The 22,716-nt window shown below is 52.0% G+C and overlaps 1 protein-coding gene across 1 annotated transcript; it reads left to right on the top strand.

The window, feature by feature from the left end:
• Nucleotides 1-636: 636 nt before the first annotated feature.
• Nucleotides 637-19,806, top strand: IGFBP5 (insulin like growth factor binding protein 5). Its single transcript, XM_039844729.1, has 4 exons — nucleotides 637-1,732; nucleotides 13,280-13,509; nucleotides 14,107-14,226; nucleotides 15,106-19,806. The coding sequence occupies exons 1-4, from the start codon at nucleotides 1,399-1,401 to the stop codon at nucleotides 15,235-15,237; spliced, it is 816 nt and encodes a 271-aa protein (XP_039700663.1). The 5' UTR covers nucleotides 637-1,398; the 3' UTR covers nucleotides 15,238-19,806.
• Nucleotides 19,807-22,716: the final 2,910 nt, after the last annotated feature.

Here is a 22,716-nt window from a genome sequence, read left to right as displayed (position 1 = left end):
CACCAGGCAAAATTATCAGACTGTGCATTTCCTCCAAGTGCCAGTCTCTGTAACTCACTGCTCCCCACAATACTGTGGTCTAAATGTCCTTTCCTGAAAGTATACACAACATAGACACACACAAAGACAAACGCGTGTGTGCATACACACACACACACGCACACACACCCCCCTTACATGGTAACTTAGACACCAACAGACAGCCATTTCCCAAAGCTTGGGAAGAATTTCATGGGCACTGGATATATTGAGTTGGCTACTAAGAAAATGCTTTTCCCTCAGGCCTGGGCCAGTTAAGAAGGGTGGGAGGGAGGGGAAGACCGAGTTACTCCTCATTGTGTCCACCGTGCTCCGTATAACTCTCTCTTCCACTCGCCCCCCAGCTCCTCCGCCCTCGCACAGCCCCAGCCCTGTCCCCCGTGCCCCATTCTTACATTCCGGGGGGAGGAGGGCGCTGTTCAGGGAGCGAAGGGGAGCCCCCGTGTGTCTCGAAGGCCTCTCCCCACCCCCACCCCGTGTGAGTTCGTACTGCAAAGCTCCTTGGCATCCTTGCCTGGGTTGGGTGTTGGGGAGCTCAAATTGCAGCTACAAACTGGCTGGCAGCCAGGGGCCGTCTATTTAAAAGCGCCTGCTCGACCCGAGCCGGTAGTCTCTTTGGAAACTTCTGCGGGGGTAAAAGAGCTAGGAAGAGCTGCAAAGCGGTGTGGGGTTTTTCCTCTTTTTTGCTCCTTCTAATTACCCCCTCCTCCGTTTGCACCCTTCTCCGAGCTTCACGCAGAACCTGCGAATTTCGAAGAGGTGGTGGCAGAGTGGGAGAAAAGTGGTGTTAGGGTCTTGGATTTTTTTTTTTCTTCTTGATTTCAACATTTGTCCCCACCCTTCGCGGCTGCAGCCGCCGCCTCCTACCTGTTCCGCTGCAGCAGCGCGGCGCTCGCCGCTGAGGGGTAGAAAGGAGCAGGGTGTACTTTAGATTTTAAACAAAATTTTTGAAGACAAACCCATTTTTCTCCCCCACCCCGTCTTCTCCACGGCCTCCGAGCCCGTTATTCTGGTGGTTGCTTTGGGGTGAACAATCTTTGTCTTTTCTCCTTGCAGTTCTGAGCAGGTCCGGCTTTTGGGGGGTTGTTTCTCCCGCCCCAATCCCGGTGCGTGTACCTGGCGCTGCTCTTTTCCCCCCAACCTGTTGCAAGTCTTTAATCCTGGTCACCGGGACTTGCTTGCAGGCACCCCTGCCCTCCATCTCTCCCCACATTTTACGATTGTCTGGGGGAGGGCACCTGCTCTACCTGCCAGAAAATTTTTTTTTTTTAATACAATTCTCCCGGCGCCCTCCTAGCCCCTTATCCTCCGCACTCTCGCTCTCCTGCCCCGCCCCAAGGTAAAGGGAGAGATTCGAAGATGGTGCTCACCGCGGTCCTCCTGCTGCTGGCCGCCTGTGCGGGGCCCGCCCAGAGCCTGGGCTCCTTCGTGCACTGCGAGCCCTGCGACGAGAAAGCCCTCTCCATGTGCCCCCCCAGCCCCCTGGGCTGCGAGCTGGTCAAGGAGCCGGGCTGCGGCTGCTGCATGACTTGCGCCCTGGCCGAGGGGCAGTCGTGCGGCGTCTACACTGAGCGCTGCGCCCAGGGGCTGCGCTGCCTTCCCCGGCAGGACGAGGAGAAACCGCTGCACGCCCTGCTGCACGGCCGCGGGCTTTGCCTCAACGAAAAGAGCTACCGCGAGCAAGTCAAGATCGGTGAGCGCGCTCAGTGTGCCAGTCAGTTGCACGGCTCACGGGCGGGGGACGGGGAACCCGCTGGCCCCGCGCGCTTTGCCCAGAAAGTGGCTTGGAGCCGCGGCGCAGCCCAGGAGGGAGCGGGGAGGGTCTTTGGACCTCCGAATTGGAGTCCTGGGTGATCCGGCCACCCTGGGCTGTCTAACCCGGGCTCTCACGGTTTCGCTCCTTCTCCTCGCCCCGTCCCTCACCCTACTCTCCTCTACCCCTTCCCCTCGCCGAACACCGACTCTGAGCTCCTATTCGGTCTCAAGGTTCAAATCCTCAGGTACTCAATCTCCAGTCTGAAAGGGTGCCTGTTTTATTATCAGCTTCCTCCTCCACTGCCTCCTACCCACCCAACACATATTTTTTTTCTGAATTTGAAAAACAAATCTCTTTGTTAAAATATTGCTTTAACTGGGATTCTGGAAAGAGGCGTTATTACGGTTCTTCTGTGCTCATTCCACCTTTGTCCCTCACAGCCCCTGCCCCCCTACCAGTCCCTTCTGACGTTTCTATCCTTCTACCCCGACACGCGAGCGCGCGCGAGAGCGCGCGCACACACGCACGCACGCACGCACGCACCCTTGTGATAGCTAATGCCTTACGGGTGGGGGCTCCGATGCCTCGCCCACCTTCATACCCATTACTTTCGACTTAATTTGATTGCGGTAGGTGGTAAATGCAAAATTCCTTTTTTCCTTCCAAGAAGAAAAAGATTACTTTAGGCAGGAACCACGGCAGCAGGTAGGTTAGTAGGGTATTGGGGGCGGGGGGGAGGGATAAAAAGCAAGGATTCGGTGTTGCAGCAGGATTTGGTGTTCCTGTACTGGACGTTCATCGCTGAATCGAATTCCTTTTCCCCGCCCCAATTCAGATTTTACCTAGGAAGAAAGGTGAATATAGGATCGGAGACGAGAGGGGATGTGAAATTCAGACATCACAACTTCTCCGTCAGTACTAATCCCCCTCCGCCCTCACCTCTCAAACCTGATCACAAGGGATGTGGTTTAAAAGAGGGGCCCTGGTAATGCAGAGCGTAAAATCAAGGGGGCGGAGACTAGCAAGGCCACGCCCCCTCCACCTCCCCTCCGCCTCCAAGTAGCCCCGCCCCCTGGTTGCCCTGCTCCCAAATTCTCCGCGCCAGGAGTCTACGGTTTAAAATGTTGACAGAGCTATTTGGTTAATGAGAATGGCTCTGCCTCCCTTAGACTGTTTTTGGTGGGGTTTTTTTGTTTGTTTGTTTGTTTGTTTTTGGAAAGAGCTACCTCTTAAATTTTTAAAAAATAGCTTAAGGAACTATACACAACAGTATTAGTTGTGAGACTTCAGACTAATTATTGATTCTCTCCAAAAGGAGTTAAGACTTGGCTAAATGTTTCTTCTAAGTAGTTTCTTCCTCTCTTATCCCCTTATGTTACAAACACCCCAACATGAGTTTTCTTAAACTGCAAACTACAGACACTATCATGTAGGAAAAGAGTGCATCGGCGATTGAGAAGAGGCAGAAGGGCTTTCCAGGGTTCAATCTTGGTCTCCGAAAACCCGGCGGGTTCTGCCTGCTACAGGCAGCCGCCCCTCCAGCTTTGCAAGAGGTAGACTCTCTTGGGATCGCTGCATGCAAAAAAGGGGCCAAGGGCCACATGCAGGCCCCGGAGGCCCCAGGGGCAGGTTTGTGGAGTTATTTTTAAATAAAAGCCACTTTTCAAAGGCGGTCCCGCCCGCCTTCATCTTGGGGGATATGGATTTGGAAAGCTTAGCACAGGGGAGTGGAGAGAGGAGCTATGAATCAATTTCCTGGCTTGGAAGCGACCGCTCTGGGTAACAATCCGGTCACACCGAGAAGTATGCAAGGTATCTCTCAGCCGCATTCTGGCCCCACTTTTATTTGCCCAAGTGTGGTTTGTGTGATGTGGTTGGTGTAGAGAGTGTGAGCGCAGAGCGCGCGCACGCGCGCAATTTCTGGAAGTGCAAATAGGCGCGCGCGTACACACACACACACACAGACACACACACACGCTTTTGTCCCAAGCAAGATGTTATTTGGATTTCTCTGCAGCCCCTTCCTCTCAACCTTCAAGGTACCTCTGGCCCACACAAAGCAGCCTCGAGGTCCTAACCCCACCCCGGCCCCAGTCCTCACCGACTCCTCCCCGCTTTAAAGCAGGTGCCTGACCCACTGCAGTTGCCCAATGGCCGCGCTCAACTGGTGCCCAGGGCTGACACCTTTCTGTGGGACAGATGGGATGGGGGTGGGCGCTCTTGGCTATAGATTTTCAGCTCAAAAACCATTGGGAAAGTCCCCCAAAAGTTGGAGATGGCGCTAGGGCAGTTCTTAAGAAAATGAACAGAGAGATGGAGGAGAGTGTCGGCTCCTTTGGACAAAATTCCTGCTCCCCAACACCTACCACCACCCTCCACTACGAAAACCAGCAATGCGAACTTGGGTTTGCCCCTCCCTCCCGTGGTTTCCGTATAGATATAGATACAGGTATAGATTATACACACAGAGAGAAAACATATGCATGTATGTATACAGAGAGAGAGAGAGACCTTTTTTAGCCCCCCCAAAAGAGTGCATTTCTAGTATCAGTAATAGCGGAGAAGAGCGAGGTGGCAGGCAGCCAAAGCTTCTGGGAGGAAGAGAGGAAGGCGGAGGGCGGGCGGAGACTAGTGTTTTGCTAGGCGCGTTGCTTCGCAACGGGAGAGGGAGTCCGCCCGCGAGCCTGGGGCTGGGAGCGCGCCGGGCCCTGCCTTTTATTTTGGCCAATTCAGGGGCAAAGATAGATATAGAAACAGAGGGTAATGTGTGAGAGACTGGAGAGAGGCGGGAGAATGCAGTTATTTATTGGGCCGAGATCGATAAATATCGGTGAGCTGGGTCGAGTCCAGGAAAGACTGGGCTTTGCTCCGGGCTTTGTTTGCCCAAGGAGCCTTGCGGCTTTGTGGGCTGGAGGAAGGCGGCATCCTTGCCTCTGTCTGGGAGATCGCTCCTGTGCCTGGGAAACAGTAAAGTTGGGATACAGAAGTGGATTCTGGGTTGCAGTACCGTCATTGAGAAATAAGAAAGACAGAAAATATGCTTCTGGGGAATAAAAAAAATAAGTTGCTCAATAAAAATGAATTCAGCCTTTGCTTCTTTCAGGGGTTTGGCCTACATCACCTTGGCTTCCACTCCAAACCTGGTCCAAATACCATGTTAATGTTAAGTTCCAAAGTTATAAGTTTATTGGCCAAATTTATGTCTGGGTTGAACAAGATCATGGAAAACTGAAAGAGGCAGATTCCTTTCCCACCCGCACTCCCTCCTTTTGACACAAGCCTTGGGAGGCTGGCTGCACCCTGTGCCAACCAAAACGGGAATGGGGAGACGAGATGCCGCTTTTTGCTTGACTTTTCTTACCGGCACCCACCCCCACCCCCTGCCCCTTTCTGCTGTGTCAGCTCAGGCTGGAAGAGAAAGCACAGTTGGGCACATTTTCTTTCCATTCCTCTTTTCCCCTTCCTTCTCCCTCCCTCCTCCCCTCCTTTCTCCACCCCATGAGGCCAAGGCATCCCCTGAGGGGAGTTTTAAGTCAGAGCAGCTGTGGTTTAGTCCAGGGGATTGGGCTGGATTTGAGCAAGCAGGTGGGCTTGCAGCTGCAGAGAGGAGGACAGGGCTGACCCCAGGAGCCAGAGGTCACAGTGAGGGTTACAGCAAAGGGCATGAGAGCAGAAGCCTTAGTCCCCTTAATGGGGCATGGGGGAGGGGGGGAGCTAGTGGGAAGAAAGGTGATTTTTGTCTAAAGATTTTACTTTGTACCTGAGCAATGCCTTTGAAACTCTGAGTTATTTAATGTGTGGAAAATTAAACTTTGGAGAAGGGATCACCATGCTCCAGGCTCACTGCATCTAGAAACTGGAAGACACCATAAAGGGACCAGGTACCAAGGAGGAACCAACCAAGAAGGAGAATGGATGTGGTGAGAGACAAGGAGGAAATTTGGAGGGGTTTTGAGTTTTCGTTTTGCATTTTTACTACAGTTGGTCCAAGAGTTGCGATCTCCAAAGACCATCTTTAAATTGCCATTTGGATATGTTTTCCAGAACCGTGAAATTTATTCCATACTTGCAAAAATAAATAAGCACATAAACAAGTCGGTTCTAAGCTTCTGCTTCCCTTTCCCCTATATCCAGAAGGTCCCCCAGTTTTGTTTACAATTCCATTTCTTTCCATGATTTCTGTTATGTCTTTTTTTTTTCTAACATAAATCCAAAGGAGTGACTAGAAATTTTTATAAGAGGCAAAGTGGCCTTTCCTGCCTGGCCACTTGGCTTAGTTTGGTCCTAACATGTCTCCAGGAATTGTCTGGGTATTGGCCAAAGAATGCTAAAGCGGCAAGGAACCCATGTGATTCTTGCAGTCAAGGCCCTTATTTTTACAGATGGGGATGCTGAGGCCCGGAGCACAGTGTCACTTGCCCAAAAAGTGCAGGGCACAGTCAGAACTAGAATCGGCTCTTCCCTCTTGATGTTAGGGTTCCGTTTTGTTATTCCTGGCTTTCTTCTCTAGTCACCAGGGCTCTTGCCTGGGCCTAACCAGCAATGAGACCTTTGGTAAATATCACCACAGCTATCCCATAGTGGGGGTTGCGAATATGAAATAAAAGCCCAAAACTTTGGGGTGCTCTATTTTAGGAGAGGAAGTGAAGTGGCCTCGAAGTGGAAATGCAGGCAGCAGTCTGTAGTCTCTGAGGAGAGAACACGGCACAGAGTGGCCTGCTTCTCATGGCCACCGGCCTCCACCAGCACAGGCCTTTCATGGAGCCTGGGAAGCAGGATGGTGAGATCTAAGCCACTCTTCTCTAGGGGACCACGTAGAGTTCCAACCAGCTGCTCCTTGCGCCCCCTTCTGATCATTCGGGACTATAGGGAGAATGTGGATGCATAATTGTAATGTTCTGAATGGGAGTTTTGCCAGGTCAGAGAAATGGGCTGCTCCCCACTTAGCCCCTCCATCGCCTCTGGTTTGGGATGTGTAGGGGAACAGATACAGCCGTTTCTACTGAGCATGCTCCACCTTCCCCACCTCTAGAGAAACCTGGCAGGAGACATCTTGGGAGATGTGCGTAAGTGTGTATTTCCTATGTGTCAGTTTCTCACCAGCTATCTCCCAGGGATCGAGAAATGCTTACAGGAGTTGACACGGCCCTGAATTCTAGTTTGGCCCCAGGGTGACAAAATGAGGAGGATCCTTTCTTCACCTCTGGTCCCTGGACAGAGGGAGATGTGTGAGTGGTACCTAGCCGTTTATTATGGAGAAGTGTCACCAACTTGACACCTGCCACACATATACTGTGGAAGGCTGTAGGTCACCATTTCTCTCTCTATCTTTAGGGAAGGTGACTCAGTGCTTTAATGCAGCATGAAGGAATGGGATTAGACAGAGGGACAGACTCCCAGGGTGAGTTCTCTAAGTGAGGAGTAGTTCCCAGCAGCATTTGTGCAAAGTCCCTCTCACCAGGGGTTGGCAGTCAAACTCCCCGGAAACAAGGATAAAGCCTTCACTTTCCGGCAGACCTTTCTGCAGCCCCAGGAGCCTTAGATCTTGTGATCTACAAGTAGAAATCTGTCAACCAGGTGCCAGGCAACCAAATTTGTAGTTGATGATTGGCACTAAGGAGGCGAGAGCCAACAGAGACCTTTGTTGAGAGGTAATTAGCGCATATCGACTCATTTAATCCTCATAACAACCCTGTTCAGGTGAGAAAACCGAGGCTAAGAAAAGAAGAGACTAAGAGAGGTCCAAGTAAATCTGCACCAGGGCTTCTTGAACCTTGGTTAGCAGCCCCTTCTTCTTCCTCAGAAGTGTGACTGAAGGTTAAGGGCAGGTAGTCTGGCTCCTAATTCTGAATGTTTATCTGCTTTTCTATGTGGTGTCTTTATTGCTCTGCTCAGGTTAGAGATGTGACATACCCACATCGGCCAACGTTGCTGTTGGTTTAGAGCACCTAGCCACCTTAGTTCTGGCCTGAGATGGGGCAGGGGCTGCAGACAAGCTCAGTAGGGTGAGCCTTTGCCCTCATTGACCAGTCACTGACTCAGAATCTGCTCCCCCCTCTGCCACTCACCCCAAGTCAGCAAGACTCCCTTCTAGCATCTTCTTGCAACTCCTCCCTTCTTGCAACTGTTCCGAGGATGACTGGTTGGTTGGGTTTGTTTTCCTCTTGGAAAGTCGGTGTTTCTTTCCTTCTCAGCTCATAATTCAGGTTAAAAAGAACCCAGAACATGCACGTCTGCGACGGACCACAGAGGAAAAGAAAACAGTGTCTTCCAAGAGAGGCTGGGGCAAGGCAGTGGCTGGGCAGAGTGGACCAGCAGGAGGAGGAATGTTGCAGCTCCTGGATGACTCTGCAGCCCCTCCCTACCACCCCATCGCCTTTCTATGCAAAGGCACGCACAGCGTAATTGAGTCATTTGGCATCTGCAGCTGGGAAACGGTCAGGCTGCAGGAAACTGAGATGCGCCTTACCGTTATTTTAAACAGTGAGCAGCCTATTTGTCATTCTCAAAAAAAGCCCAGTGGTCTATCAAAGAACAGGAGGCTGCAGGTTGGCTAGGAAACAGGGCAAGATGGGGAGTGGGCCCAGAGCATCTAGCCATACCCAGAATGGGTCAGTGCCCTCCGACCAGCTGTCCAGTAGAATTTTCTGCGATGATAGATGTGGCTAATGAACACTTGAAATATGGCTAGGGCAACGAAGGAGTTGAATTTGCAAGTTGATTTAATATTTATTAGTTTCATGGCCACATATGGCTAAGTGGCTGCTCTATTGGACAGTGCAGCCTCAGACCAAAGAGAAGCCCAGCAAATCCAAGAGGCCCCTCTTTCTGTCCCTCTACTGTGAAGCTCATTTCTCTGCCTCCTTGATCCCTCCATGGCAGTTATTATGCTCAAAGACAGAGAGGCCAGTGACATGACCCCTCAGAGCATCCACTGAGCTCTAACACACCCGAGCTTAAATACAGAAAAGTCTCAAGAGCCGCTTCTCTTTGTCTCTTGCAAAGATCCATGCATCTCTCCATTTAAAGATTATTTATCGAATACCATAGACCGGAGAGACAAAGATGAATGACAAGCCTCTGCCCTTAAGAAGTTTACTGTTTAAATTCCACAGAAGGAGCTAGAATGACAGCCAGTGGAAACCCAGCTCCCTTCTTCATTCCTTGTAATGAGATTCTGGGCGAACCCATCTTGCCTTCTGGCTAGAAAAAGAGACTTTCCTCTCCCCAGGTCCCGGTGGCCTGGCAAAGCCTCACATTCTTCCTAAGCTGTGAATTCCAAGTACGCCTCAGTTTCTAACGTTTCCGTAAGCAAAGTCGCAAGATCTGGGCCACCCAGTTTTCTCTGAAGTTTGATTATGAGGTCAAGGTAGAGTGGGAAACAACCACCAGCCCTAGACTGGGCTGTTAATGGTGCCAGGGCGTGACCGAGAGCCCCAGGGAGGGAGGTCAGATTGCAGGGAGCAGCAGGTCCGGGACTAGACCCACCCATTGACTAGACGCACCCATCGCTGTGACTGGGGAGCAAGGTGGGATCAGAACGCTTCTTAAGGCACGTGCCTGGTTCTGCTGCTAAAGCATCCTGCCCCTGAAAGAAAACAGTGTCAGCAAATGGGCATGTTGGAGAGAGTGGTGGAAACTGGCTCTGCACCCAGATGCCCCCTGTGTTTGCTGGGGCGTGAGAATGGGGTAGTCCTCCAGCCGTTGTTCGTATTGCTAGAGAGAGGGTCTACATACCCGTCTGTGCCTCAGCGGATGCTGCCGCACCGGTGTGGATGGGCAGTGCCTCGTGAAGGAAGGGTGAATGAGTTGGCCACCTTAACATGACAGGGGCTGGGGCCATCAGAGAGCCGGGTGGCGAGACTGGGGTTAGAAGTCAGAGCAGAATCAGAACCCACCCCCAAAGGTAAATATAACAATATGATAGCCCTCGCTTCTCAGTCATCGATAAGATCTTGGAATTAAAGGAGGGAACGATACTGAGCATTCCACACTTCCCGTCCTCTTTCGAAATGACATTTAGAGATGGAAAAGGAGGTCCCAGATGTGTTTCACTTCTTTCTCTGATCATTTTTCAATGGCAGATGAAAGAAACAGCAGGAAGTTGGGCACAGGTAAAGCTTTACCCCCTCCCCTGGCCTCCAGTTCTCACACCTGCCTTCTCCACCCTCCCCTCGCCTGGGTCCTTTCCAGTCCTCGCTTGTCCGTCTCCCCAACTCTTTAAATACGTGATGCAGACACACAGAGAGAGGGAGAGGGTTTGGATGGTTATCAGAGAAACGGGAGAGGGAGGCACACAAATTCCAGATTTCAAAATGACTTACAGTCCCTAGCAGTAAGCATGAGTAGCATGTGTGGCCGGCAATCTCTTCCGCCACCCACTGGTCGTGTGGAGGTATCGACCTGTTCCTCACACAAGTTCCAGCACCCACTGCACTGTTGAGTTCTTTCAATTGCTGTTCACCTGCAAGGCAACCTCACTAGGAAGTCCTTTCCCATATCTCACCTAAATCCCTTCTGCAACCTCGGTCCATGTTCTCTTGATGAAATAACTCAGGAGCTGCCAGTCTACTCATGCCTTCATGTTCTATCTAAAACTTAAACCTTTCCCAGATTGAAAGCCAATTTACGATTTGGCCGCACAGTAGCTGAGTGGGGCTAGTAGGCTCTGGTATTCTAGCTGGAGGCCAAGGCTCCAGCCTTTTAATCTCTGTGGCTCTGCACTGGTTCCGCTCCAAGTTTCCACTGTCTCTCTCGAGCCTACAGGTGACCACAAGCCCCTGATTAGTATCTTTGATACTCGACTCTCCCCGCTGCCTAAGTAATAAGTCCCATGGGGTTAAGTGGCACCAAAAACTGGGAGGCACATCAAAACTCGTAAGCTGCCTTTCAGAAGCAGCTAGAGAGCCAGCACAGTGCAGAGGGTATGCCCTCGGGAGCCCCGCCCTGGGAGACCCCAGGAAGGAGAGAGGGTTTGCAAACATGTTTTGAGTTCTTAAAGAGGGAGAATGCAGGAATTTACATTTTGTTTTTCAGCATCAACATTGCTTAGCCCCAAGGCCATCTTTGAACACTATCAGAACTAAAAGTAAATTTGCCCCAAAGTTCATCAAACCATTAACAGCCCCACCTTCCTCCCAGGAAGGGGGACTCCGAGTTAAGAGCAACCCACAGCACTTCTTCTAAGGAGTTCTAAAGACAAGAGTCTTGGGATGAGCTGTCGCTATACACAGGGCTGTGAGCCAACATGCCTCTGTGTCCACCAAGGCCAGAGAGAGGGTCTACACCCTTCTTCCATGCACTGGTCAGCACCCTGTCCTCTCGTCCTCTTCCCCTCATTTCATCTGATTACAGTCTTGATTAGGAAAGGGCTGTGACCGTGCTCCGCCAGAATGCTCCCAGCCTTTCGATGGCAACCATCTCTTGCCTTCTCCCCTTCCCCAGTGGTCAACTGCTTTTTGAGAATTAAAATGTTTGGCGATGCCCAGAGAAGTTTAGTGAAATGCCGTGTCACTCAGTAAGGCGAGCTCAGCAACCCTTCCATGCCATGGTTAGCTTTTCCTCTCCTCAGCCCCTCTCCCCAAGACCTGAGCCTCGGGTTCGGGCTTGAGTTACTAGGTAACGGAGCCCTAGCTGGTCAGTCTGTACAGAGTCCCCCAAACCAGTTAATACTCCTCCCCGCATCCCATTCCATTCTAGCTCATCCCACAACTGAGAAAAGTCGGTTTACCCCAAAGCATCACTCTTTTCTGCTAATTCCTAGAAGGCTGCATTCCACTGACCAGGCACATCACCATGTCGATGAATCATCACAGAGGTTTTGATACAGTCGAGACAGAGCAGCGTGGAGACGTGGTGGGAAGAGGGAATGAAAGGCCAAATGTGGGGGATGGGGATCCTGGCGTTGACTTTGGTTCAGGGAGAGCCTGTCCACGGCTTTGCTATTCGCTTTCTCCCTGTCATCTTCCTCTCCAGTGACCATGTCTTTTCCTCTCCTATGGATAAATGCCCAAATAAGCTAACCACCCAGAATACTGCAAACCTGTGGAGGCTTCTTCAGGGCGGGGAACTTCCTTGCCAGGGCCTTAAAGACAGGATACCCGTTCAGTTAAATGTGACAAATCCTAAGCCAAGAGACAAACAGGTGGCTTGGGTGCTTCCTGCCACCTGCCATCCTGACCAGGTTTGGCTAGGTCTCCAGATACCTCCCTTAACACACACCTGGGACTTCCCCTGGGTAGAGAGCACCTGCCCAAAGGACATAAAAGAGTCTTCTCACCCAGCTTCTCTCCCTGCACCGCCCCTTATCCCTACCTCCTCCGACTCCTTCTGTTTCCCACCCCAGGACCTGCCGTTGGGCTTCTGGGTAGCCCAGTAATAGCTGGGTGGGTGGAGCATAGGATTTTCCTGCACCTCATCTGAGTTATTTGGGGGCCACCTCAAAGCCCTATTTTCTTTTCCTAGAATTTAAAAAGAAGACAATGAAGGCAGGCCTCCCTGCCCCCGCCCGCCCCGCCCTGCCCTGCACCAGGTCTCACCGTGGGCACCCTGGCCACACCCTGCCCCCCTGGGAAGAGCAGGGGAGACCTCAGATCTGGGTCTGCCGGGCCCGGTGGGGTCAAGGAGCTGAGAAACGGGGACCCAGAGGAGCGTGCCTGTGAGATAAGATTTAATGGAAATCTGTGGGCCGAGAAAAGGTTGGGCAGGTGAAATTAACAGATCAACAAATAAATGAACGAAATCCTACTTCTTTAAAGGTCATAAGTGAGCTAAATATAGACTGTCACCAAGTCACTCCTATATATAACCACACCAGTCCCAGCCAGCTGTCAGCCTTTCTTGGCCTGGAGCTGAGTTATGCACCGTCCTATCCAGGGCCCAGAGCACAGAACCAGCTCAGAGCCGGCTCTGGGTTCCACGTCCCTCCCACCTCACTGTTCCTTCCAGGCCCCACATTTCCAGTTTTTCAGGACCCTCTTCCTGTTCTTCATGATGGTCCCTCCCCCCGCCAACATCACCCTAGTAGTCCAGACACCAAGAACCCTCCCACCTCCGGTTCCCCAAGTCCAAATAAATCTCAACTCCGATGGTTCTCAAAGCACAAAGTCTGTAGACCTGGCCTTTCCTGTCCAGCCCTGGCTGTTCCCTATTGTCTTCTAACAGCTGAGATCTCCAAGTTGTGTTCTTATATGCAGCCCCTTCCATCTTACTTAAGACCCTCTCCACCCCTCAACCCCACAGCAAGCAAACCCCTAAAGATGGCCTGAGCTCTCCGGTAGACCCCTTCCTGCCCCTAGAATGTCCTCTCAGCCCTGTCTAACTTGCCCTTATCAGCTTGAGTTTTTCAACACTCTCCCACGTTATGAAGTCTTTCTGGACTTGCTCTATTGGACTCACCCCCCACCACCCTAACCTCCCTCCGAGCCTTGGACTCTGCAAGTCTGTGTCAGCCGTAGAGGCTCACCCTCCACTACCTCCCTGCAGAGAGAGACTCCCAGGAGCGTGAGGACCCCACCACCTCTGAGATGGCAGAGGAGACCTACTCTCCCAAGATCTTCAGGCCCAAGCACACGCGCATCTCCGAGCTGAAGGCCGAGGCCGTGAAGAAGGACCGCAGAAAGAAGCTGACCCAGTCCAAGTTTGTGGGAGGAGCCGAGAACACTGCCCACCCCCGGGTTATCTCTGCACCTGAGATGAGACAGGAATCTGAGCAGGTGAGCCTCAAGCGTTCTCCCCCATCTCCCTCTGCATCTGCGCCCCGGCAGCCTCTGCGGTCGCCCCAACTTCTGACTTTTCCCTGCGTCTAAATGCGCATTCGTGGCAGTAGGAGATGCTTAGGCTAGGCTGAGTGACGGACCTACCACTTGCAATGGAGAATTTTTAGAGCTTCGGTTTATCGGGGCCCAGGGCTTGTCTGAGTGAGCAGGAAAGCGCCAGCCAGCCACAGCGAGCCCGGAGCACGCGCCAGCTGTGCCAGTGACCCTGAGCGGCGTCCTCTCCGTGGCGGAGGCCACCCCCTCCACCCCTCCCTTCTCGGCAGCACCGAAGAGCTTAGGGCGGCTGGTGTGGAACACAGATGGGGCAGTGTGCTTCTGCACCTGGTCAAAACGCAGCTTTTGCACACTTTACACACCCAGGGCACGTGACAGGTGAGAGAAAGGAAAGATCTTTGGTAGCAACGAATTGGAAGAAAAGGTGGTGACTTCCTCCGCAGACCCTTTAGTCCCCACGCCCCGGGCCCCGCGTTCTGCGCCGCTGGGTGGTGTCCACCTCCGCCCTGCCACACCTCTCATCCTTCCGTCCGCACACAGGGCCCCTGCCGCAGACACATGGAGGCGTCCCTGCAGGAGCTCAAAGCCAGCCCACGCATGGTGCCCCGGGCCGTGTACCTGCCCAACTGTGACCGCAAAGGATTCTACAAGAGAAAGCAGGTACGTCCCCACGCGGAGCCCGTAAGTTCAGCGGGCTTCCGAAAGCGTAAGCGCACTCGCCAGGAAACCTCTAAGTGGTACTTAGCTTATTAAATCGGGTCCACATTATCATAAGGTGATGGTTCCCAGGCTTCTTAGGGCATCGGAATCACCTGGCAGGCTTGTTAAAACTAACCGCTGCCCGCCGCTCTCCCCAGAGTGTCTGACCAGTAGGTCTGGGGTAGACTCTGAGAACTCTGCATTTTTAACAAGTCTCTCCCGTGTGACCCTGATACTCTCTAATGGCACCCCTCAGGTAAGTTAGGGGTCCAGGGCCAGACAGCCTTGGTTCACTTCTTGGCTCGCCCACTGAGTAGCTGTACCCTCTCACCCCGGTCATTTAACATCTCTGCCTCCGGTTTGTCATGTAAAATGGAGAAGAGTTGTACATACTGTTCTCACACAGTTATGAGGAATAACGGACTAATCTCTGCAAAGCCCTTAGAACAGTACCTACTGTATAGTATTAAGTAGTAGTGCTGGCACATGGTGATGGTGCAAGTGATGCCTCCTGTCGCTATTTTATTATTAATCATCATCATCATCATCATATTATCAAATCACGTAGCTCTCTGGAGAATGCCAAATAGGAAGACCCTGAATGGATGACGTAAAAAAGAGGTTATAGGAGGTAGCCAAGGGCAGACTACCTAAATTAGCCTTTTCCCTGGCCCCTACCCATGCAATGGGGACAACAGAACCCCAAGGATTGGATGCAGCCCCCTCAACTCTCTAGGGGTGAGAGAGAGTCTGTCTTGGGGCGGGAAGAAGAAGGGCCGGGCAAGAACAGAGCCTTGGGGCACGGCCATCCTCAATGCCTGTCGCCCTCCCCACCCCCAGTGCAAGCCTTCCCGTGGCCGCAAACGTGGCATCTGCTGGTGTGTGGACAAGTATGGGATGAAGCTGCCCGGCATGGAGTATGTCGACGGAGACTTTCAGTGCCACACCTTCGACAGCAGCAACACTGAGTGATGCCCCCTCCCCACCCCTGTCCTCACCCCATCCCACCCCAGCCCCGACTCCAGCCAGCGCCGCCTCTCCACCCCAGGACGCCACTCATTTCATCTCATGTGGGAAAAAAAAATACATATATCTATCTATTTGAGGAAACGGAGGACCTCGAATCGCTAAGCAAGGTCTCAACTTCAAAATGGCAACAACGGAGATGCTAAAAGTTAAGGAGATCCCTGCCCCCAACACCACCCCTGTGAAATGGTTTTCTTTTTGGAGCAAGTTGAATGAACAAGGAGGAGAAGAGAGGAAGGGCAAGAGAGAGAAGGGGCGAAGGCAAATGGGTAGAAGAGAAGGAAAGGTGAACAGAGTTACGGGAAGGGAAAGAAACATGTGGGCAGGAAATAAAGATCGCGGGGACCGTGGCTGGATCCACCTTTCATGAGCAGCCCTGGCCCCAGTCGGGGAGATGGTTGGGCACAAGAAGGGGCGCCCAAGATGTGTCATTCGATGACGCACTTGGAATTGTCCCAGTTTAGACTGGTCACGGGGGGAGAAGGGAAAAGACAGGCGGTGTCAGTGCCTCGCCTGGATCTGTCTCCTCCTCCAGCCAGCATTTTGGGCGGCTCGAACCTTCCTTTCTCTCCTCTCGCCCCAGCAGAGTGTTCTAAACACCCCTCCCCCCAAATTTAGAAAAACTAAAATGCATTCCATTCCTCTCAAAACAAAACGAATTAATAAGCGAGCGATATGAGATAGATAGGTTTCCCTAAGCAGATACTTAAGTATGGAGTCTATGTGCATATTTCACCCTCCATGCAGACTTTTAGAAATCAGTACACACCCCAACTGTGGAAAGACTTGTTTTTCCTGGGTCACTAAAACTACCACTGAAGCGTGTAGTTTCGGCCCCTCAATGCATTCAATTCCCAGCTAGCACAGCCTCTGTGAGGGAGGATAGGCTGAAAAAAAAAAAAAAAAAAAAAAAACGTGGGCTTGTATTTATCTACAAGGCTCCATATATAGTATATATAGGCATCTAAATCTATCTTTTTTTTTTTTTCCTTTCTTACTTTAAAAGTTTGCATTAACTTTTCAATGTAGGTCTTATGGGGGCATAAAGGAGCTTCCTCATTCTGGGCAAACCAAGAAAATCCATATTATTCTAACATGACCCATACCATCAGTTTTGCCTGCCTCCCATGAGCAGCAAACTCAACTCTTTGTGGGACACAGTGTTGGACTTTTTCATGATTTTCCACGCGCACGTGTGTTCCGGCGTGCCACCCAGCCAGATGGCTGAGGTCATTCACTGCGCACCCAGCATGCTCCCCAGCGCACCTGGCCTTCAGACTCACCAGAAGAAACTGTCTCTGGACCCCTTACTAAACAAGCCCACCAGGTCCAAGTTTGACCTGCTGGTCCTGCCCAGCCTTTGCATTCTCTCTGGGCAGAGCCTGCATTTTGAAAGCCTCTCTCACTCTTCACGCTGGCAGAGCAGGAGAGAAACCGAAATGAGAGGTGGCAGACAGGGGAGATGGAGGCGGAAAGGTGTCGATACAGAGGAACGGTAAACGTGATTGTTCGGGCCAGAGCGGGTGGAGTGAAGGGACCGAGGGCTGGAGGGACGGAGGCTGACGGCCCCGTTCTGGCATTGAAGCAAAGCAACAGAATGGGGGACGCGGGCAAGAGAAACTTCCCGATCAGCCCTCTGGGATTCGAGAGAGAGGAGAGAGGAGATGGGGGGACAGATTGTAAGAGAGAAACGAGCTAAATCCAGGCAGTAGAGCCAGGGAAGGTGGGTAAATTTAGGTGGTTCTAGACTCAGCAGCTGGACACAAGGATCCAGTAGAGAATGGCATTCAAAGGGATGAGATTATGTGCTCAATGGCCACCGAACCCCTGCAACGAGGGGCCGAGGCCGGAGAGTCTTTGAAGCTCTTCGTCCAGGCTGATCGGTTGAGACTTCCTCCCTGGGGTGGAGGATGGAAGAAAGGCTCCAGACGACCAGCGAATAGCTGCGTGGGAAGTGCTGTCACTTGGCAGCCACATGCTGAACCGAGAAAAACCCCACGCTCACTGGCTTCCTCAATGGACGGGGGGCCCTTGAGGCTGTCTTCTGAGGCTGGAGATAGCCTGCCAGGAAAAGGGCTTGGACACTGGCAAGGAGACCCTTTCTCGCTGTGAACACAGCTCTTTCTGCTCTTTCCTGATGCCATGACACCGTGGAGACCACTCTGACACTGAACTTGGGGCAACGAAGAGGGACAGCAAAAAAGCAAATCTAATCCATAGCAGAAAACTTGCAACTGCGGAACTCGAGGGATGTCCCCTCCTCCCCCGGACAGGACAGTCGGCTAGGGCTGGGAGAGGTGGTCGATCTTCATAGGACAAAGGGCCTTCCGGGAATGGCAGCCGCAAGGACTGACTTGGCCTGCTGCGTCAGCGCACCCCATCTCTGTGCAACTGTCCCCCAATGTCCGACTCACATTTCTGTGTCTTAGGCCAGTATCCTGAATCTTTCTCACTTCCCCCTTCTTTCTGCCCATTCTTCCTTCGGATCTTGAGCAGTCGTCTAACGGGGATCTGCCAAGTGGATACTGGGGCGCCATTCCCCCTAAGAAAAGACTGAGCCAGGAACTGCACATCCCACCCCAACCCCTCCCCAGACCTGGACCTGATTCCTGAGAGAGACTCTCTCTCCCCCACATCACTGTTTACGGACTTTGAATGGCCTCTGCCCCTTACATTGGCTCTTTGCTGTCAGCCGGAAGGCAGGGATTCTGGCCTGGTTTAACTGCATCAGTCCCACAGGTCTCCAAGGTTCGTGATGACTAACCCAAACCTGTAAGTCTCCTGAGCTTGCAGCGGGTGATTCTGGTCAGCTGGCCAATCCCTAGAGGACACTGGACCCTCATGACAGATGGACCTAAACCGCTAGAAGAGGAGGTCTGGGCTGAGCCCAAAGTGGGGAGACCGTGGGGATGGAGTCACTGAGGAGGATGGAGCCCGTGCGGTCCGCTGGGCGGGGGAGAGGGAAGGCCGCTGTGGAGTGCTGCCCCGCAGAGAAGTCCTGGGAGGCGTCGCCTCGCCTCCCGGCTGCTGTTGGCCACTGATGGCTCACCTGGAGGCCTTAGGGCCCAGGTTTCCTGTGGCCTCTAGTCTAAGTGTTGCCCCGCTACAGGAAGTTTCTCCCCACCCCCCTTTCGACTCATGCCTCGCTCCAGCAGCACAGACTTTGCCAGTCGTCGCCCACCGCTGCCAGGTGATTGAGGGAGGTCCAGCCAGGACAGACCCTTCTTCCCCCAGAGCCACCTGACCCACCCCGGCAAAGCAGGGTGCCTGGGAAGGAAGAGACAGGAAAGTTTCTCAGACAGCCAGGCCTGCGCAGACAGGCCCGGAGACATTCAACCCCACACGGGGAGGAGGGGAGGCCCTGCGTGGTCCCACCACCTCGCCCCTCACCCATTCCCCATCACCACCTTGGTGGTCTCCACTGTAGCCCTGCGGGGTCAGCCTCCTGCAGGGCCATCCTTTTCCCACCACCTAGCTCATTAGCAGCCACCAGGCTGCCATGGCAACCACCAAGCTCCCCTTAAGAGGGGGTAGTGTTCCCCCTCTCCGTCTGTTCAGCACCCCCCCCCCAGAGGGCTCCGGCTCAGAATGGGGACTTCAGAGAGGAGTGGGCCAAGAACCCTCTGGCCTTAGAGAGGATATTTGTGGCTTCCAAGAGAAAGGAGGCTAAGTGCTGAGACGTGGGGGTTCTACCAGCCGGCAACCTGGGCGTTGTACTGTCTTTATTTTTGAAACCACTAAAAGTGCAAGATGTATTTTGCACTTTTCTCCACTTTTTTTTTTTCTCTTAGGTTTCGTGTCTTTTTTTTTTTTTTTTTTAACATACTTTCTTGGTTTTCTAATGGAGTACGTAGTTTAGCCATCTCCACAGACTCTGGCCTCCTCTCCTTAACTCCTTCCGGCTGGGGAAAAGGGAGGTGGAGGTGCCGGCTGCCCTGTGCCCCCCCGCCCGCTTCTCTGGTCCCCGGACACCAGCCTGAGTGCCATCTGCCACCACCACCGTCACACAGTAGCCCACATGGATAGACAGTTGTCAGACAAGATCCTTCAGATTCCGAGTTGCCTACCGGTTTGTGTTTTTTGTTTTTTGTTTTTTTTTTCTTTTAAGACAGCAATAACCACAGCACATATTACTGTAGTTCTTGATAGTTTTACCTACATACATACCATAGCTCTATTTTCTCTTCTTTTTTGTTTTCAACTTTTTTTTTTTTTTAAATAAATGCTAATCTTTTACTGGTGAAAAGGATGGAAAAACAAAGCAACAAACAAAACCAGTTTGTGGTGACAAAAAAAAGCAGGAAAAAAATCACCTGAATGCGGAAGAACTCGCCTCCTGTTTAGCATTTTGTACCTAAGGAAATAAAAAAAGAAAAAAAAAAACAGAAGATCTCACGTTTTATTAAAGTGAAGATTGCTGTATACTATTTATTCAACTTATAATTTATGTTACTCCTTGATCTTTGTCGTTTGTCATGACAAAGCATTTATTTAATAAAGTTATGCATTCAGTTAGCCTGCGTCAGCTTCCTCCGGGTCCCAGGGAAGGTAGGTGAAAGGTGAGGACACTCCTCAGGCCACACTCCAGGTGGAGGCAGGACCTAAGGGACCCCGCAGACCCACACGCTCATCCAGAACTTGGGTTCCCCCATCTTGATCCCTTCAAAATTGTTTCAGTGAGTTAACATACAAAACACGCTTAGAACAGGGAGTAGACAGTGCAGTTCAGCTACTGTTATTACGACTACTATTATTATTACTATCATTTCATCTCAGCCCCTACTATTAAATAGAGTGGCCTTAATCTACCCTTAAGCTAATGATGAGTCTCTTCTCCTTGGAGACAATTTTAATGAAGGCATTTCTAGAATGTGCTTCAGTCACTTATTTTAGTGCCTGTAAGATCTTAACTCCTGAGAATCTCTGGCCAAGGGGAATCCTACCTCCCGCCCCTGCCGGGCCGCACTGCTGCTTCCGCCCAGTGAAGAAGAAAGCTATGAAATTGGCTAGTGACTGATTTCAACCTTCTCGGGGCTTAAAGAGCGTAGATGCCACATTTTCTTACCTTCTGCCTCATTCACACTGTTGTCATTCCTTCCTCCTACGCCCCTTCTTCTCTCGAGATCTCTCAGTCTCCATGCCCCCTCTTCATCTGCGGAGCCCCAGCCTCTCAACCCCGCCCCCAGCCCCATGCACACTGCCCTTCGCGCGTCCCCCTGGCTGCATCCTCCATGGGCGCAGCAGTGGAGAGACGAGTTGGCAGCATCTCTCACTCTTTCCTGCCCGAACTCCGTTCAGAGACTGCCTCACCTCCAAGCCCATGCTCCCAACTACCACGTCATATGTAGCTAGGGTTCAACACATCTGAGAGACGCATTCGCTGCAGCGGTGATCCCCAAATTCAGAGGGCGCAAGCACAGGGCCAGCTTCATGAACATGGCAACCTATACAGTCACACGAGACCCCGTGCTTGATTCAGTGCTCTGCTGTCGCTGTCTTAAAATTCTTAATAATTTCTGAACAAGGGGCCCTGTATTTTCATTTTGCCCTGAATCCTATAAATTAGGTCACCTAGGAATTAGGTGATTCTACAAATTCGAATCACTCAGGAGGCATTTTTAATGCAAATTTCCAGCTCCCTTCCTAAGGTTCTAGATCAGGGATAGGTCTCCGTGATTCCGCAAGTTTAACAAGCGTCCACAGTTGAGTCATTCTGGACTCCTGATATCACCCCTTAAACAAGATAGACTCCCAGGCCCGGTGTAAACTCAGCTGTAGTTTCCCATGACGCCACACGGTGGCAGTATAACCCCAGTGTCTGTCAACTGCCAGAGGGTGAGCATTAGGTTTCATATCTCCAAGATCCCTGTCTAGCCATCCCATCTTCCCACACGGGTGCAATTTTGCTTTCCCTTAGCAAAGGTTTCTAAATCATATTACACATCAGTGTGGTTCTTGTAGCTAGAGCCACAACAGAAGTGCTGCTCACACACCCAGAAAATCTACCTCTTCAGAGAGTTTAGAGTGTGTACAAAGAAGCTATGGGCAAGTGACATGAAATTGGGCAGGGAGATTGTGGCGTCCTCAAGAGCATTCTACAAAAACGTTACAGAAAGGACCGAAGCAAGTTGGCAACCTTGGGGCATGGGGCTGGCATGAGGGCTGAGCCCAGCAGTGGCCGGATGATAATTCCTCCCATTTTCTACGGTCCTAGTTCTCAAAGCACATTCACAACCACCATCTCACATTGATCCCACTCTGTTATTTGAGGCTGAATCACCCTCATTAGACAGATGAGGCAAACTGAGGCTCAGAGAAGACAAGTGCCATAGCTCAATGGGCAGTGGAATTCAGTGAGGGGGACTGGATTCAAACCCAGGTGTCCTGACTCAAGCATTCTTCTCATCTCATCCCTGGTTCTGCATTAGAATCACCTGAAAAAACTTTAAAAAGTAAGATATCTACCTGGGTTCCACTCCAAACCAATCAGATCAGAATCTTTGATGGCGGGGCACTGGCATGAGTGTTTGTTTGTGTTTGTTTGTTTGTTTGTTTGCTTGTTCAGCGACCCAATCAATTCAAATGTTAGCCAGTTAGGAACCCCTGTACTTCCCTGGAGAGCCAGCAGGGGCTGCCCCACCCCGGGACAGCAACCACCAGCAGCTGACTATGGCTGAAGGGACAAGAGATGGGTGGCGGAACACCCATCAGTGGATGAAATAAAATCAGACTCCAAGTAGGGACTGCTGACGTACAGGGCGCAGATGGGACGGATGCCCACAGCACTGCGGGCTGGGTCCAAGCATCCACCCTGCTTCCACCACAAGGGGGCGGTGTAACATAAGGTTGAGCAGCTTCTCCGCTGTGCAGTTGGGGCTCCCAGGCCCAGGGCTGTGGGGGTTGGGCACCTCTGGGGACCTTTTCCTCGCCTATAAAGTAGAGCTAATAATAGCATCTCACTTGTGGATTCATGAAGATTAACCGAATTAATGTACTTCTGGAGCGGCCAGCCACTGGCTGAGGGACCAGCTGTCCTGCTGGCCTTAGCCTGGCGCAGCCGGGCACTCGCTGCCTGTGGATCTGTCTGCTTTGCGGGACCTGGTAGTTTTCTACTCGCAGAAGGGCTCATCTCACCCGCGTAAGGGCGCACGTGTCCGCTGCCCCTCCCGAGCCTCCCGTGCCCTTCTCTGTGGCAGGAAGGATTCGGACTCCAGACACGCAGAGGGAGTAACATGAAAGGGAGGGGTCTGCCGCATGCTGCGGAGGGAAAGGGGGTCGCCAGTGGGCCTTCGAACGCTGAGCACGGCTTCCTCCGTGGCTCGTTGCAAAGTGGGGGTGCCCCTGGAATTCACCACGCGTTGAGGGGCCAACAGAACAAAGCGGTGGAGGGCTCACATCGAATTCTGCTTCAGAAGCAAGGCCCAC

This window comes from Pteropus medius, unplaced genomic scaffold, assembly GCF_902729225.1.
Source record: "Pteropus medius unplaced genomic scaffold, Ma_sr-lr_union100, whole genome shotgun sequence".
NCBI classification, from domain to species: domain Eukaryota; kingdom Metazoa; phylum Chordata; class Mammalia; order Chiroptera; family Pteropodidae; genus Pteropus; species Pteropus medius.
Note: the sequence above shows the minus strand (reverse complement) of the source record. Positions and strands in the feature narration are given on the sequence as shown.

Coding starts and splice junctions, on each gene's coding strand:
- IGFBP5 (XM_039844729.1), top strand. CDS start 1,399: ATGGTGCTCACCGCGGTCCTCCTGCTGCTGGCCGCCTGTGCGGGGCCC. Junction 1,733..13,279: donor CCGCGAGCAAGTCAAGATCG/GTGAGCGCGCTC, acceptor ACCTCCCTGCAG/AGAGAGACTCCCAGGAGCGT. Junction 14,227..15,105: donor GATTCTACAAGAGAAAGCAG/GTACGTCCCCAC, acceptor CCCCACCCCCAG/TGCAAGCCTTCCCGTGGCCG.